Raw genomic sequence first — 17,643 nt, 5'->3', positions numbered from 1 at the left:
AAAGTAAAATTTTGGGTTCAGAAATTGGGTGAGAAGTGGCTAACACAATTGGGGTTAGAAGTGGCTAATTGAGTTTGGGTTAACATGGTTAGAAGGTTTTTGCTGTGTTTCTATTAGTTTTAACCTTGGTTTGATTTTCTAACAATAGTTAAGTTAATGGGTAAAAGGTGATGTGGAGCTGAGTAAAAAAAAAAAAGGTTAGGTGGGGTTTTCCTATTGGGTGGCAGGGGCTGGGAGGAGCACACCAGTGGTCCTCCAAAAGGTCCCAATAATTTCTCCTCCTTCACGGCTTTTTCCAACTTCAATTTGTCCATTCCGGTGAATGAATTTTAGGCATTTAACCAAGTTCGTCACTCATAGTTGTTTCCTACATGCTTCTCTCCAAAGTCAAGCTAGTCTAAGATTAGCCACCTTAAGTTTGAGGAAGGTGCTAAATCTATCATGAAAATGACAGGTCTATTAGGGCTTGATCTCATTGCAAAGACCAAGTATCTGTAAGTTTGTACTTACAAGACAAGTAACTTAGTGTTACTAGGATTAAAATATGGGATAACTTAGTTTTATTTATTTATTATATAATAAATACTTTGTGATGGGCAATTTTATTTTGTGAATATCAATTCAATTTTCTTTCTCTTCACCACAACTAATTATCAATTAAAAAATTATCAATTATGGGATTAAAATCTTTTAATTTTTTTTGGGAAATTCAACCATGAAATTTGTAAATTTTTATTAATTTATTTTAAGGGTATAATTTGTAATTTACCAGTTTTTATATATCGAGAATGAAAGAAGAGAATAAACAGTGGTTATTATATGTGATGAAAGGAAAATAATTTTAAATAAATTAAAAATATTAATATTTTAATAAAATATAATGTAAAATATATAATCTAATAGGATGCATTTTAAAAAGTAGATAAAATTAGATTAAAAAAAATAGATTTTTACGTTAAAATAAACAGAAAATTTTACCCCAACTCTTGCAAACAAGCGATGAATGATGATCAATTTCTTGAGAGCCTGCATGTGTAGTTGTGTACAGGAGTAGCATGATGCTGGAGCAGTGTATAATTTTCCTATTAATCCATTAGTATTTTATGCGTATACGTGGCACGGCACATGTGATGTATTTAGATGGAATTTCATTCCGTTGGAATTTGGAACTCTGTTCTGACATGAGCATAGCATTCAAATCTCTCCCAACCCCAACCAAACATGAAGATAATGGTGGCCGTAAAGCGAGTGATCGACTACGCCGTCAAAATCCGAGTCAAACCCGACAAAGTAAGCAAACACACAAACACAAACACACTGTTTTTTTTTTTTTTTTTAAGGGGTTAAATGTTTGATTTTGACATTTATTGATCTCTCTCTCAGACGGGCGTGGAGACCCAGAACGTGAAGATGTCGATGAACCCATTCTGCGAGATAGCGCTGGAGGAGGCTCTAAGAATCAAAGAGGCTGGCATGGCCTCTGAGGTTGTGGCTGTCAGTATGGGTCCAGCTCAGTGCGTCGATACGCTCAGAACTGGTCTGGCTATGGGCGCTGATCGAGCTATTCATGTGGACGCCACTGGACCTCTCTATCCACTCTCTGTTGCCAAGCTTTTCAAGGCCCTTGTGGAACTTGAGAAACCTGGTCTTCTCATTCTCGGCAAACAGGTTCCTCTTTTTCACTTACAAATGTTTTATTTTATGTCAGTCAGTTATATATTAAGAAAGGGCTTTTTTTTTTTGATTGGGCTAGTGTATATAAATTTGTTGGTTTATTTAGAAATTCATTGCTGTGGGTGTTTGTTCTATAGTCGTTGTTGTTGTTTTTAATCAATGAATGAGCAAGGACTTTGTTAATTAGGCTATATATTTTGAAAACCTCACTGTTTTTTGTATTCTTAACATGCATGTCAAATTTCGTTCAAATCAAATGTTAATTACTATTTGATATTTAAAATTATTTCTTAAGCATAATTTAGGACTAAAAAAACTTGTGATTGATGACATTGCTATTGAACTTTGATCTTTTTAAAATTTTGCTAGGATATGATAAGAAAATTCAATCTAATGGGGTATTTGTCAAAATTCACATCTAATAAAATGATATAGGGGGAGTTTGAAGGATTTCTCTCCAAACTAATTTGGAAAGAAACTTTGTCCCTTTATTAGTCACGACAATTCATACAACAAGCAGTTAATAGGCAACAGCCACAAACTTTAGGAGCAAAGTTTCAAACTAAGGAAAAAAAAAACCTCACAAAAATATAAGCCAGTGACAAATCTAGCCCCAGGACTAAGCTCTAACTGAATCTTTTGTTCCAGAGTCGGTTGTGAAATGGGCAAAGTGGATTCTTTAAACCAATGACAGCAAGAAGGCCCCTGTAGTCGGTTTTCCCCACCCACTCAATTAACACTTAGCAAAGAATGACCCATAGGTTACAAAGACTTTTGTTCTGTAAGTGAAAGGAGTAATCAAACTTCCTGCAGTGATTAATACTAGCCTTTATATCCCATTTGGAAGCATGAATAATGCTTTCCTTGGTCATGATCATTCCATTGAATGCTCTTGCATTTCTTTGGACTTTGGAGCCAAATAGGATATTTAGCAGTGGCCCAAGAAACCTTGCATGTTAACGATTTTACATTCTTTCCTCAAGTCCTCAAGTCCTTACACCCCATTGAATGATTTCACACCAGGTCTGCCTTCTTAACTGAGTAATGCATAAAGCTTTCAATATGCAGCCATATTCTCTTGGTGAGAGGGCATTCAAAGAACAAGTGATCCCCTATTTCTATACAACCCCTACTCAATGCTCAAAAATAGTGACCTTGATAACCCCATTTCAACAGTCTAACCCGGGTAGTCAATCTATCTCTAGTAGCCAACCATGAAAGCATGTCTTGGTATATTCGACGGTTGCCAAAGCAACCTCCACCAATCAGCAACTGGGACCTTAGATCTAATTGCTTCCCAGGTTTCAGCACAACTAAGAAAATACCACACTTAGCAGCAAACCACTCAACAGAGTCTTTCTTAGCGATACTAACCTGTAATGCTTTAGCCTGAAATCTCAACCAAAGCATCAGACCTTGTTGACATCTGACACAAATTACCATTAGAAATAAAACTAGATACTCTAGTTTATCTGTTGCTATCAGCATCATAAATAATCCCAAAACCATACTTAGGGTGCAAAAGTCCATTTGGGTGCCAATTTTCCGACCCGAGGAAAACATATTCTCCATTCCCAATTTTGTGCTTAGAAACCGCCTAGCTAGCAAGATTTCTAAGTCTAAGCAGCTTCCTCCACCCCCATGTAGCTTCTTGTGGAATATTTATAGCCCTAAAATCCCTCTTTCTCAACAAATATTCATGGACACCCATGACCCATGCAACCCAATCAGAACCAGCTTTGACAAAAAGATTCCAAATATGCATCAAAGCTGAAGCCTTATTCCAATTTCCAACTCTTTTTAGTCTCAATCCACCTTCTTTCTTTGGATCACTAACCAGACTCCATTGAAGACAGATTGGAGGAGTTGCAATTGCAAACGAAGGGGTGACTTGAGGATTAAGCTACAATTCTGGCAGTAATTTTATCAACAAGAGGCTGACAATCATTTGCACAAACTTTACAAGCTACTTACTTTCCTTTGAAGCATTATCTGTAGAATCTTCTTTAGCCCCTCATTTGGGTTAGCCAAGAAAATCTAACTCCCCCACCCCCCAAAAAAAAAAAAAAAAAAAAAACTAAAGAGTTTATTGAACTTAGATAACACCTTCTTAATGACAGAAAACATAGGCTCCCTCAGCTGCTCTAAAATCCATGAGGTTATCGGAGAACAAACATGTGAAAGCTGAACTTAAGCACATCTAGGATGAAATTTGAAACACTTAGGGTATGTTTGACAGCTGTTTTTTTTTTTTCCTAAGTTTCTATTTTCAAAAATTATTTTCTATTTTCTATATCAAAAAATTTGTTTGGTAACTCAAAATAAACATAAAACAAAAACAGTTTCCAAATCTCAATTTTTAAAGGAAACTGAGAACAGGTAAAGAGGTATTTTCAATTTAGAAAACACAGGGAAGGGTACACTTAAATGAGGTCCAGGATTCGAGTCATGGCTAAAATAAAATAAAAATAAAAACAAAGATAATACCATGCGAACGAATTTTGAAAAATGTGCTGCCAAACCCACCACTATCTCTCCCTGACTCCCTACTCCGCTCCCTCTCGTCATTCCGTTCATCTTTACAACCTGTGCTATGGGGTTTTATATCTTTGGTTGGAGTTGGCATTATGATAGCATATTATATTGGTAATGGGTTAGATTTTTTAAAGAAGAGATAATGAGTCAGACTTTTTTAGCCATCATTATTCGGATTCTGCAGGAAGACTGGTTGCTGCTATGAGCCAGAAAATTCCTCTGCCAAATTCGGTGAACATAGTTGAAGCCTTAGCATGTAGAAGGAGGCCTTAACTTTTTTTTGTTTTTATTCTTAAAAACAAGTTCTTGAAAACGAAAGGCAAAAATAGTTACCAAACATAGCCTTAGAAGCCCTCACAGAATTGCTTAACAATCTAGTAAGCACTTTTATATCTATAACAATCAAATAAGGAGAGAGGGGTCACCTTGCCTCAATCCCTATTCACTTAAAATAACCCACTAGGCGGCTATTGATAGGTTATGCATTCTTTAATACAGTGGACTTACATAGGAGGGAACCCAATGGCTGATAGGCAGTGAGAAATAAAATTCCTATCAACGGATTCATAGGCTGTCATTGAATCCACCTTAATGGTGCACCTGGCTGGCCCTTCAACCTTATGATAATTCATCACAATTTCATGAGCATGGAGAAACATTCTCAGCAATATTCCTACTCAGGATAAGCGCTGTTTGGGAATTGCTGACAAAATCACTGAGACATAGCCCTTCAACCTATTAGCTAAGAATTAAGATTTTAGTTATGCACTGGTACAATGTGTTGCAGAAGGAAATGAGTCTAGAGTCTGCCTTGTCATCATAAATGCGTTTAAAAGAGTTCCTGGCAGTTCTTATTTTCACCACATTGTGAAAAAAGCATTATTCTGGCTCTTCTGGACAAATTTGCAGGTGTTTCTAGCCTTCTTCTTCAACATGGCCTCTTCAGCACCTCTTATAGCCATATAGGCATGTAGCTTTTCCTTCTCTTTGCTAAGTAATCTTCTATGCCAGGATGAGCAAGTGCTTCCTTTTGTGCAACCTCCAGCTCCAACCTGGCTTCAACCAGCCTTTGGGACAAATTTCCAAGCACTTCTCTATTAAATTCTTTACCAGCATCTTTACTTGATTTATTTTCTTGTAGAGCTTTGACTTTAGAGTTCCCATCACTTCATCTTCCCAAGCTTGTTGGAACAAAGGCATGAAGCCATTATGATAAACCCACATTAGAAAATTTAGAATGCTTGGGACCAAACCAATATTGGCAGATACTGGTTCTTCTTAAAAAAATGGCAGATATGCACATGAGTGCATGGGAATGATCTGATATTCCTGGAGTTAAAAAACTCCATGCTTGTTGATAAGAGACAACTGCTTGATATTCCCTATCACCCTGCCCAGCTTTAACAACAAAGTCATTGTCCTCTCTCCTGCTGCTCCAAGCAAAATGAGAACCAATAAAAGGAATATCTAAACCCTCTAAAATATAGAGACACTGACAAAATTCAGTTTTATACATAGACTGCCCTCCCCATTCAGCTTCTCAATGGCATTACTAACCACATTAAAGTTACCCTCCAAAAACCATGGGCTGCTAAGGGTCCGTTTGGATAGAACTTATTGCTGAAAACTGAAAATACTGTAGCAAAATAATTTTTAAATGTGTAAATAGTGTTGCGAGACCCATTTTTAATAAAAAATTGCTAAAAACGTACATGAACAGTGCGCGTACAGTACGCGCACAGTGCACGCACTGCGCGCTTGTCCTCCCGCAGCAGAAGAAAAAAAAAAAAAAAAACAAAACGCGGATGCAGCAATAATAAGCTGGATCCAAACCAGCACTAAGTGCGACCAGTCTGATGTTTCACTTTCAACTGACTGTATTTCCTCCTTTTCCATACCACTATAGATGGAGGAAACACATTTCAGATCCCCACTAGAAGTTGTCATACCACAATGGCCTGGTCTGATTTCTGGAACTTAGTCACATCCAGGTCATTGCTATTCCAACAAATCCGAATTCTCCCCAGATCATGAAACTTTGTTATCACTCATAAAATCCCACCCTGGTGCAATATTTTTCCTGATTATTTTAGCATTCTCCTATTTTACCTCAGTATCCACAAGGAAATTAGAGAAATATTTAATCTAAGAATAAAAGACCTGAACTTCTTCTGTTTTAAGGGGTCATTTAAATGCCTTAAATTCCAAACAGTCAATTTCAGTGAATGGAAATTCAAGGGGAGGCAAGACTATCGCCCTTCCCTATAGCATCATCAACATGCTCAATTTTTTTTTTCCCTTTATTCTTCTTCTTATTAGAGGTAGCCACAATAGCAGCTTCTATGACCTGTTGCAACATCTGCTCTGTGTTAGCACTTAGCAGGTTGGTGGGTTTGTAAGATTGATTCTGAAGATTGAGTTTCATGTTGGATTCTGAATCAATAGGAAGATTTTGAAATAGATATAAAAAATTCTAACCTGATTTTGCTTTTTTCCTAACGAATTTTTTTGGTGCTGCCAAAATTTGAAATCCACATTAACTAAGACAAAATATTTGCAATTGGCTTAGTTGAGTGGAGACTTTTGAACTCCCAGGTACTAAATATGAAATACTTAAACGGGCATCAGTTAAATTTATTTCTCATAATGTGTTTCTTAGCAAACAATGGGTGCATTTAGGTGTTAATTTCTTCTACAACAATGTCTTGTGTTGAATTTTTGTTCTATTTGTTTTTTTTTTTGGTGGGGACAGGTTTTCTTTTGAATTTGTTGGTATATATCAAGTTCCTTAATCCCTAATGTTTGTCCATTTCTTTGTGCACTTTTTAAAGTAGAGTTATATCGAGATATTTGTAAGAATGACTCTTTCTCATTTTTGGGTTTGTGTGAAGGCCATAGATGATGATTGCAATCAAACAGGGCAAATGGTTGCAGGGCTGCTTGGTTGGCCACAGGGGACCTTTGCTTCAAAGGTTGGTTGAACTGTGTAAACATTCAATATAAACAAAGGTTCATTACTCAATTAAATAAGGGAAGGTTAGACTGCTATTCTACTAGGTATCCAAATTCATGCCGTTTTGTTTCTGTTGGCTTCCCATTATTGGTGGGATTATGTATAGCACAACATAACTGTACTTATTTTGCAGTCTGCCTGAATGTCAAATCTAAAGATAACTGGAGGAGTATAAGACAATTGTATTATTTCCTAATTATTTCGTGTCAACTTTTAATTAGTCTTTGTATTCAGCTAATTTTTAAGCAAGTGATTTTCTTGCCGCTATTGTTGCTGTTCCTGTTGTTTTGACATTTTTTCCCCTGTGATTTACTGCTGCTATCTAGTAGGTGGTGTTAGATAAGGAGAAGCAACTGGCAACGGTGGATAGAGAAGTTGATGGTGGTCTTGAGACCTTATGTATGGACTTACCAGCTGTAATCACGTAAGGGTCTGATCCTCATGAATTTGTTATCAAACACTTCCACTATGTTTGCTCACAGTTTTGTGTTTGTTTGTACTTCTATTTTGAAAACATGACACATTCATATTCTTTAATGGCCCTTTATGACTAAATTTATAACGAATAACAATTAATGCCATTGTGTTTAATTGTAATTATGGGCAACAACTTTCTTATGTATATCCTTGTGTTAAATTGTATTTTAAGTATAATTATATATATTAGATGGACTAAAGCTTGCAAAGAAATTTTAAAACTTGCTTTTGAAGGTATGGTGAATAATAATATATGGTTCTTTTTTAGGAATTTGGTAACTCATTATTCGTTAAATAAATGGCCCATAGGGATCATCTTTGGATGTTAGAATATTACGTGTGGTTACTTTCATGATAGTGATGTGATGTTCCAAGAAAAAGTATTTTAGGTTTGGTGGCTTAAACACTATTTGGAATAGTGATACTGAAAATGTGTTAAGGTGGTCTCACATGTACCCAAAATAAATGTACCATGTGTTCATTTGGTTACTGCAGAATCTAAACTGGCCTGCTAAATTGATCAACTATATAAGAAAACGGCAGATAAGTCATATAGCTATGCCAAAAGGGCTGGGAAATCCTGCATTCTACAGCTTGATCACATGGTTGAGTGTTTCAAGTCATGAAGTTTTTTAAAATCAGAATAACGTTTGCTAAGTTGACAAGTTTTTATATCTTAATTTAACTTTTGTTGGGTCCAAATGGGCTCTTTTAGAGCTTGTTTGTATGGTTTCTGAAGCCTCTATTGCTCCATTTATTCGTATTTTATAGTTTTCTTTAAAAAGTGTTTATTTTCATGTTGTGGAGTGGATCCATATTAGAAGAAAAGTGAGTGAAGCACAGATCCATGTTCAGTGGCCTTTAGCACTTAGCACCCATAAGGATTTATAATTTAGGAAATAGTAATGGAGATTATATAATATTCAGACAATATCAAGATTGTCCTAACCTTTGTATAAAACATCTTTAAAGAGATTGACCACTTTAGGAAAGCCCATAAAACGAAAGGAGATAAAAAGTAACAGATTCGCACTAACATAATTACCTATGAATTTTTATTTTTATTTTTCAATATTACCCCTCAGTCACTTTTATTTTAATTTGGGGGATTAAATACTTATAAGATGGAGTAATCTGGAAGAAGATAAAATTATACCTTTTTTGCTTGTTTGCTTTATTGGGTCTTTGAGAATTGTCTTTGTTATTATTATTATTGTCTTTGGAGCAAAAAACTAAAAAGAGAATCGCTTTTTTTGCATTTTATATATATATATATTGCTGGACTGTATTTGCAACTCATAAAGGGATTCCAAATGTTCTGCTATTCTAAGGCCAAGTTTTAATTTCCTGTGCTTTCAAAGATAGTGCTATGCAGACTTGCTGATGGGGACACACTTGCCTTGGATAATTTATAGAGAAGGCCTCTCTTATTTATTTATTATAATATGAGAGTGTGCTTTACAATAATGACTTGTCCAGATCCAGCCTCAGATTTTTACTGTGTGCGTGCTTTTGTTTATGTGCATGTGTTGTAACTTGATCTCTTGTGACTTTGATGTGTTTTATTTGTGCTCCGTATGCAGCACTGATTTGAGGCTGAATCAACCTAGGTATGCAACACTCCCCAACATAATGAAAGCAAAATCAAAGGTCATAAAGAAATACACTCCACAGGAATTAAACGTCGAAATCAAATCCGAATTAGAGGTTCTTCAGGTCACTGAACCTCCTAAGAGAAAAGCAGGGGTTATAGTTTCTTCTGTGGACGAGCTGATTGACAAGCTTAAAAATGAAGCTCATGTCATCTGATTATTTGATAGCTTCTTGATTAGAAAAGCTTTGTACTAATCAGTTGCTTCTCACCAAATGTTACATGTTGATGTATTGACAAAAATGCAACTACAAAACAAAGCTGAAAGCTATTTTAATAAAATTTCATTTTGTTATAGAATCTTGTTCAATGATTTCATGTTTTCTCATCCTCTTCTTTTGTTATATTATTCGTGATATATTGATATTGATCATACTCCAGCAAAGTTGTCATGTTCCGGTGTCGTGTATTTTTTGAGTAGCAGAGCAGTTATTTCAGAAAATTGAAGTTGAAGACCAGGGGTGGTGGCTGCTGCTGCTTATAGAAAAAGGCTACTGGTAAACTTTGACTAGTAGCAGGTGAAAATTAGTCATGTTAAGATCATCTTATAGAATTCTTTCTATTCTGTAACAGTTAGTGGACATTCAAGATTTCTTCTTCTTTTTTTTACCCAAAAAAAAAAAAGGTATCTTCAAATGATGAATTGACAATTGCAGTTTGACGACGCAATTATACCGCGGCAAGAGGTATCAGGTATGCAATGCAGTGTGAAGCATGTTGAAGATAGAATGTCGGTTTCAACCTAGGCTTTTTTTTTTTTTATAATCATTATGTAGCCTCAGGATCATGACCTGCATCTTTTCAAGAATGAATATCAGGCCGAAAGATCTGCTGATATATTGGCTTAGTAGCGATTGTTTTTGCCGTGGCCATAATAGTCCTTGTCGACTTTCACTAGAAATTATTTAATTCTTCTCGAGGATCATATTAGCAATATCTAGTGCATATTCAATGCATAAAATGTCCATTGTATAAATAAAAAAATTGTAAACCCTTCCTAAACTTTATTAAATTTAAAATTTGAAATTCTCAAAACTTTATTATAAGATCAAGGTTTGATTAAAAAAAACAAAACCAAGTTAAACCTTATTCACATTGAGAAGAGTTACACGATCACAATATTTTCACAATAATTTTAGGTAGTAAGTTATTATTATTTTAGGTTTAATTTGTTTTATGTCCACCAATAATAATCTACAATTTAAAATTTATTGTAAAAGTGATGTAAAATATTGCAAGTAAAGACAACTCTCCTGCTTTTGTGAACCTTTGGATAAGCAGAATTGGATCTTATTACGATCCTCGTATGTCAGCCACGACAGCTCGGTTCCCACTTTTGTCAAAATTCAGTTTCACTTTGGAAATGGTCCTTTCATATTTGGAAGGTCCTCACCTCACTCCCTAGTGATCAAATGGGCCCATCCCTCATGTCCTGCGTCTATAATCTATATGCTAATGCGTAATACCTACAATTGCGCCTCAAAATTTTCATTCCTATTTGGAAGAGGAAAACTTGATTTGAATTTCAATTAAAATTTTCTTTGTACACATTTTTTTGATGGTTACATTTATAGTCTCAATGGGTAGGTCTAATGATCGAAGGTTTCAAATTTCCTAACCAACACTTTAGTATTGCTCCCTATCATTACATTAAGGATGAGCAAATGTCCATACAAAATTTAAACATCCATGTTAACAAAAATTAATAAACATTGTATCCACTTTAAACATCCATGTTAACAAAAATTAAAACACTGGTTGCTAACATTTTTATAGAATTCATATTACACCACCCAATAACTTGTTATAAAATTCATATATATATATATGTGTGTGTGTGTGTGTGTGTGTGTTACACTTTGTGTAAAAGTAATGTTACACCACACAATAATTTGTTATAGAAATCATATTTTGAAAATCTCACCTTTGAATTACATGTTCTATATGATCTTAATATTCTTGCCAATTTTCATGTCAATTGGATGTTATTTACCATTTGATTCATAAACTCATATTTTATGCATTACTTTAAACTACAAAAACTTAAATTTTAACAATTGATTGATAACATGACTATTAATTTTTGAATACCTTGAAATTTTGCAAGCATAAGGAATATACGAAGATAATGTAATCTAATGCTAGATTTGTCAATATTTGCATCCAATTAAAAAATATTGAGTAGTGTAACAATGCTTAAAGTTACACTAGGTGTGTATATATATAGATTACACTTGGTGTAACTTTAGCAATGTTACACAATTCAATATGTTTTAAGTGAATGTGAATTTTGACAAATTCACTGTTAGATTACATTATCTTTGTATATCTTTAAAACTTACAAAATTTTAAGATGATCAAAGATCAAAACATATGTCATCAATCAATTATTTAAATTCAAATTTTTGTAATTTAAAATAATGCATAAAAAATTAGCTTATGGATCAAATGGTAAGTACTATTTGACTAACATGAGAATTGGTATGCATATTAAAAACATATAGAATATGTAATTCAATGGTGAAAATTTTAAAATATGAATTCAATAACAAATTATTGGGTTATGTAACACAATTTAGAGTTACACTAGATGTAATTTGAAAATCTCTCTCTCTCTCTCTCTCTCTCTCTCTCTCTATATATATATATATATATATATATATATATATATATATATATATATATATATATGGGTTGGGTTCAAGTTACACCTAGTATAACTCTAAGTAATGTTATACTACCCAATAACTTGTTACATAATTTATATTTTGAAAATCTCATCGTTAAATTACATGTTTTATATGTTCTTAACATTCATGCCAATTTTCATGTCAATTGGATTTTATTTACTATTTAATCCATAAACTCATATTTTATATATTATTTTCAACTATAAAAACTTGAATTTAAACAATTGATTGATGACATAACTATTAATCTTTGATCACCTTGAAAATTTGCAAGTATGGAGAATATATGAAGATAATATATTCTAATGGTAGTTTTGTCAAAATTCACATCTAGGTATAGCTTGAACCCAACCCTATATATATATATATATAACTGAGGTTTTATACCCAAAATTATTTATGCATGTATAAAAAATATATAAAATAGAAGAATTAGGTTTCTAAGTCCGTTTTTTTCTCATTTTACATATTTCTCTCTCATAGAAAAACACATCTCTCTTTCAAAAAAAAAAAAAAACTGAATAATTATTTTATGTGGGAAGCTTGCTAATAAACTTTATTCATCATAATAATCATCACTTACACTTATGCTATGTTTGGAAGTTTGGAGGGAGAGAAGAGTAGAGGGGAGGAGAGTAGAGAGGAATGATTATCCTCCACCTTATTTAGATATTTTTAAAATTAAGTAAGGGAGAGGAGAGTAATTAACATTTTCATAATTTGTAATTTTGTTAATATGGTAATGGTAAATTTGTTAATTCATTTGGGCAAACATTTCTATGCTCTACTCTCCCTCCAAATCTCTCCAATTTAGGGGAATTCAAAATGAGGGGTTGGAAGTAGTTAGAATCCCTCTAAATCCCTCTCCCTCCTCCCTTAAAAAAACATCCAAATAAGGTAATTTAACTTACTCTCCCGCTCTCTACTCTACTCCTCTTCCATCCAAACAAGCTATTATTCTCGACTAACTCATTACTAGGGCTGTCCAGCGGGTCTAGGACCCGACCAAACCGACCGAATCAGACCGACCTGAAGCCCATGATCGGTCGGATTCGGGTCCTTCTCTATGAAAAACCAAATATTCAGTTTGGGTAGCGAGTTAAGGGATTAAAAACCTGTATAACCCAACCCGGCCGAAAGTTTTAGAATAAAAAAAAATTCTTGAACATGTGAGACTAAAGACCTGATAAGACTAAAGCACTTTGTCACTGACTTATTAAGAGCTACACGTTATCTACACTTACATGCAAACGCAAAGCAAAAATCAAATCATCAAAAGCAAAAATCAAATCATCCAGAAGTTCAGAATGACTAAAATTCATATGAAAATCAGTCTTCCACAGTTCCAAACGCAAAGCCTCAGTCTTCCATCCCATCTCAAAATTCTTAGTATCTCACTCTCTCATAAATCAAAAGCTCACTCTCAATCTCAGTCTCCGTCCTTTCTACTCTCAATCTCTAGTCTCTCTAGTCTCAACCCTTCACTCCATACCCTCCACAGTCCACACTCCTTTCCAAACCCTAGAAGTTGCCACCGTCGTCTCATCACCAACACACTTGACACTGCTTCGCTTCACTTTCCACCATGGCCATGGGTTAAGTCTTCTTAGGCTCTTGGTCTCAGCTTCTTAGTCTCAGACTCTCAAGTATATTTTCTTCCTTTTCATCTATCTTTTTCTCTATTTTGAGATATGTGTTTTTCATCTTGTTCAAATTATTGAAAACTTAAAGAACATAGTTATGAGAAATTGCTTAGCCTTACTGCCATAGAGTTGCATGTACTTGATTCCACTACAAAACATAGTATCCAGTGTAGTCACTCTCTCTATACTTTTCTGTTTGATTCAAAGATTAGGGGACCAAAAAAGACCAAGCGATTGGATTCAAAGATGAAACCCTAATTGTCATGATTTGATTTGTTGGGCCAAAGATGAACCCCTAATTTGAGTGTGCTCATTTGTGTTCTTTTTCTTCATTTTTATCCTATGTAGGCTGAACCGTGTGGTTTGTATCCGCCCAATATTATGCCTTGTTCTGTTTTTTTTTTTAATGAGAAATGTACTTCACTGTTAAAAAAAAAAAAAAAAAAAAAGAAAAGAAGAAAGACAAACCCCTAATTTTAAAAGATGAAATCCTAACACATTTTTATTTTTTTATTTGATTCTATGTTATTGCTAATTTGTTTGATTCATTTTGTTATCCTAATTTAAAAAATTGAAACCCTAATTTTATATAGGAATTGAAATTTGTTCAAATAGGCTACTCTTTTTGCTTCCTCTTCAAGGTTGAATCCCTAACAGCTAAGCATTCTCTAAGGTATCATTTATCTTCTGTTGTTTTTCTTTTAACTTGTTGTTGTTTGTTTGTTACTTTGTTGTTGTTTTTGTTGCCGCTTTGACCTATTGTTGTTGTTGTTGTTGTGTCACTTGTGTGTGTTCTTATTGCTGAGTTAGTAATATCATTGTTATGATAGTTTGCTAATGCATAAATTTGATGTCTTTAGGTTATGAAACCCTCTAGTGATGCACCCCCTTCTTAAACATCTACTGCCCAAGCTGAATCTGTTGCCCAAGCTAAACCTACTGCCACTCCAACTAATGCTGAGGTTCCCCCACTTCCACCTAAAGGCAAAGGCAAGATGTGTAATAATAGGAAAAAGTACACTGCTTGGGACCATTTTGAAAAATTAGATATTGGTGAGGGTCATTTTAAGGCTGTTTGAAATTATTGCCAAAAAAACTTATAGGAACCCTAATAGAGATGCACTATTAAAATATTGAATCATACGCCAGTTTGTGTTAGGAATCCTAATAGAGATGCACTTAAAGGGCAACAAATCTTAGCGTTTGAACCCAAAATGGATAAGGAGGAAGGGTTTTATCTTGTATCAACAACCTTTATTGTTGAGGCTTCTAGAAAGGCACTTACTGAAATAATTATAATAGATGAGTTGCTTTTTAGGTTTGTTGAAGAATATGGGTTTCAGAGATATTCGACAATCTTACAACCTAAGTTGCGAATTAGGGATATCCCATCTCGTCAAACTGTGGCTAGGGATGTGATTGGCATTTATGGTGTTAAGAGAGAGAAACTGAGGGGGGGCTTTGAAAGGCCGTAGGGTGTTTCATACTACGGACACATGGACTAGTATTCAAAATCTAAATTATATGTCTCTCACATGTCATTTTATTGGTGATGGTTACAAGTTGCATAAGAGTATTCTGAATTTTTGTCAAGTAGAAAAATTGAGATGTGTTTGAGTGAGTGGGGTATTAATGGCATATTCACTTTAACAGTGGACAATGCTAGCTCAAATGGTGCCACCATTAAGTTTTTGCAAACTGTAACTAAAGATTAGAAGGGGACTGTTTTAAAACATGAGTTCTTGCACATGAGGTGTTGTGCACATATCCTAAATCTGATTGTGGGGGATGGTTTGAAAGAAATTGATGCATCCATTGCTAAGGTGCGTGAAGCTGTGAGGTATGTGAAGTCCTTACCAAATAGGAATCAAACTTTTATGGGTTTTGTGGAGAGATTAGGTATTGATTCTAAGTCTCTTCTTTGTCTAGATGTACAAAGTAGGTGGAACACTACTTTCATCATGTTCGAAACAGCAAAAAATTTGAGAAAGTGTTCATATGAATGGACTTTGAGGATGATAGTTATTTTTCATACTTTATGAACAAGGAGAATAGTGGTGGTATGGGATCTCTTAGTGTTATTGATTTCCAAAATTGTAGGACATTTGTGGGTTTTTTGAAGTTTTTTTACAATGGAACGAAGAAGTTTTTCAGGTTCTTTGTATGTTACTTAAAACACATTTTTTGATGAGATGTTTGTTATTCAAGAGAATATTGCACATTTAAGTAAATCTCAAAACCACCTCTTGAAAAACATGGCAACTAAAATGGAATCTAAGTTTGATAAGTATTGGGGAAAGGGGATAAAATTAATCATCTTTTGTATGTGGCTGTGGTTCTTGATCCAAGAAAGAGATTGAGGTTTTTGAAGTTTTCTTTTTCTGAAATTTATGGGAATGAAGTGGCTGATGAGATGATTGAATTGGTGAGGGGTACCTTGGTCAAGTTGTATGATTATTACTCTTGTGTTGATTCACCAAATGTACAAATACTAAGTGGGAGTGAGAGGACACACATAGAAGGTGGGTCAATTGGTTGTAATGATTCATATGTGATGGTTAATTCTAGGTATGAGTGTTTCTTGGAGGCTGAGTAGTCCATAAGGTGTAGCAATGAGATTGACAAATATTTGGTTAAAAATTGTGAAAGTAGAAGGGATGTGAAATTTGAGATATTGGGGTGGTAGAAGGCCAATTCAAATAGGTATCAATTGCTGTCCAAATTGGCTAGAGATGTGCTGGTTGTACCTGTTTCAATTGTTACTTCTGAGTCAGCATTTAGTACCGGAGAACGTATACTTGATCCATTTCGGAGTTCACTCTCTCCACTCATGGTTCAAAATCTTTTTTGTGCACAAGATTGGCTTCAAGCCTTGATTTCAATTTCTTTTCACAAATCAAAGGATGAGTTAGAGGCCTTGGAAGATGAATTTCATGATTTAGGTAATATTTTAACTTCCAAACTTTTTGTCTACCTATTAAATGTTTCTTATTCAAATAAAATTTAATCTAATAGCCTTCATTTCTTTCTATTTTCTAGTTATAAGTCAAGCAGCAGTAGGTGGTGGAAGTTCAAGCTCAAGCAAAGGTATCTCAATTAGTGTTGATGACTAATCACTAACCGGGTAAGTTTCTGCCCTTACTGTTATTTCTATTGAGTTTGGTTTTGCCCTCTCTATTGTTTTCGGTTATTACTATTTTGCATTTTTTGGTTTTGTCCTTATATTTCTATTGATAAATAACTTTTTGCCCATTTTCTTGTAGGAGGAAGGACACATTTTGTATAGGAGACAGATTTTTGGATACATTTTGGAAGCTCTTTTGGACATATTGCTTTTCTAACTTATAATTTATAAATCAACTCTTGCTTATAGCAAAGAAATTTTAATAGTTTATAGGTTTTCTTTTCTATAAGTCATGGACTTAACTATAGAGAATAGAGTAGTTGCTTTTTAATGCTTTAGAAAAGCTATTGTTTGGAAATACTTAGATATTTCATAATTGTAACTAATTATAACTAGCTACTGTCTTACACACTTGCAGTAACTGCCTTTCTGCCTTCTCTAACTCTAAGGAAATATTGCAAGATGCTTTTATTATTTGTTGTTGTCATATTTGTGGTGTGGTTGTGATTGATTTATTTGTTGGAATTTGTTTGCTGGCTTGTGTTACATGTATGGAATGGTTGGCACAACTTGGTAGGTTTAATAGGCTGAGATGGGCTTTTATGCCTATTAGACTTTCTAGATTTGTTTTTGGATTTTTAAGGTACTGCCTAAGTCTTAAGGCTAAGGCATTTTGAAAAATATTTCTTTTTTGTATTGTGTGGTTTTAACAGCTGGTTAAAAAGTGATATTATATGTGTTTTTATGTGCTTGCTAATTTTGCCCAGGCTTTTATGTGTTATTTACTGTATTTGTTGTCATTATATGTGAGCTAGAAACATTAAATTTGGACTGAT

General features: G+C 34.3%; 1 protein-coding gene and 1 pseudogene across 1 annotated transcript; both read left to right on the top strand.

Annotated features, from left to right (window-relative positions):
- Window positions 1-1,098: 1,098 nt before the first annotated feature.
- Window positions 1,099-9,647, top strand: LOC142625775 (electron transfer flavoprotein subunit beta, mitochondrial). The gene is made up of 5 exons (XM_075799487.1): window positions 1,099-1,290; window positions 1,384-1,668; window positions 7,101-7,181; window positions 7,552-7,646; window positions 9,283-9,647. The coding sequence occupies exons 1-5, from the start codon at window positions 1,222-1,224 to the stop codon at window positions 9,506-9,508; spliced, it is 756 nt and encodes a 251-aa protein (XP_075655602.1). The 5' UTR covers window positions 1,099-1,221; the 3' UTR covers window positions 9,509-9,647.
- Window positions 9,648-15,207: 5,560 nt separating this feature from the next.
- Window positions 15,208-16,796, top strand: LOC142624410 (zinc finger BED domain-containing protein RICESLEEPER 2-like; annotated as a pseudogene).
- Window positions 16,797-17,643: the final 847 nt, after the last annotated feature.

Source organism: Castanea sativa, chromosome 2 (assembly GCF_040712315.1).
Source record: "Castanea sativa cultivar Marrone di Chiusa Pesio chromosome 2, ASM4071231v1".
Taxonomy (NCBI): Eukaryota; Viridiplantae; Streptophyta; class Magnoliopsida; order Fagales; family Fagaceae; genus Castanea; species Castanea sativa.
The sequence above is the reverse complement of the archived record's forward strand: the minus strand, read 5'-3'. Positions and strand labels throughout refer to the sequence as shown.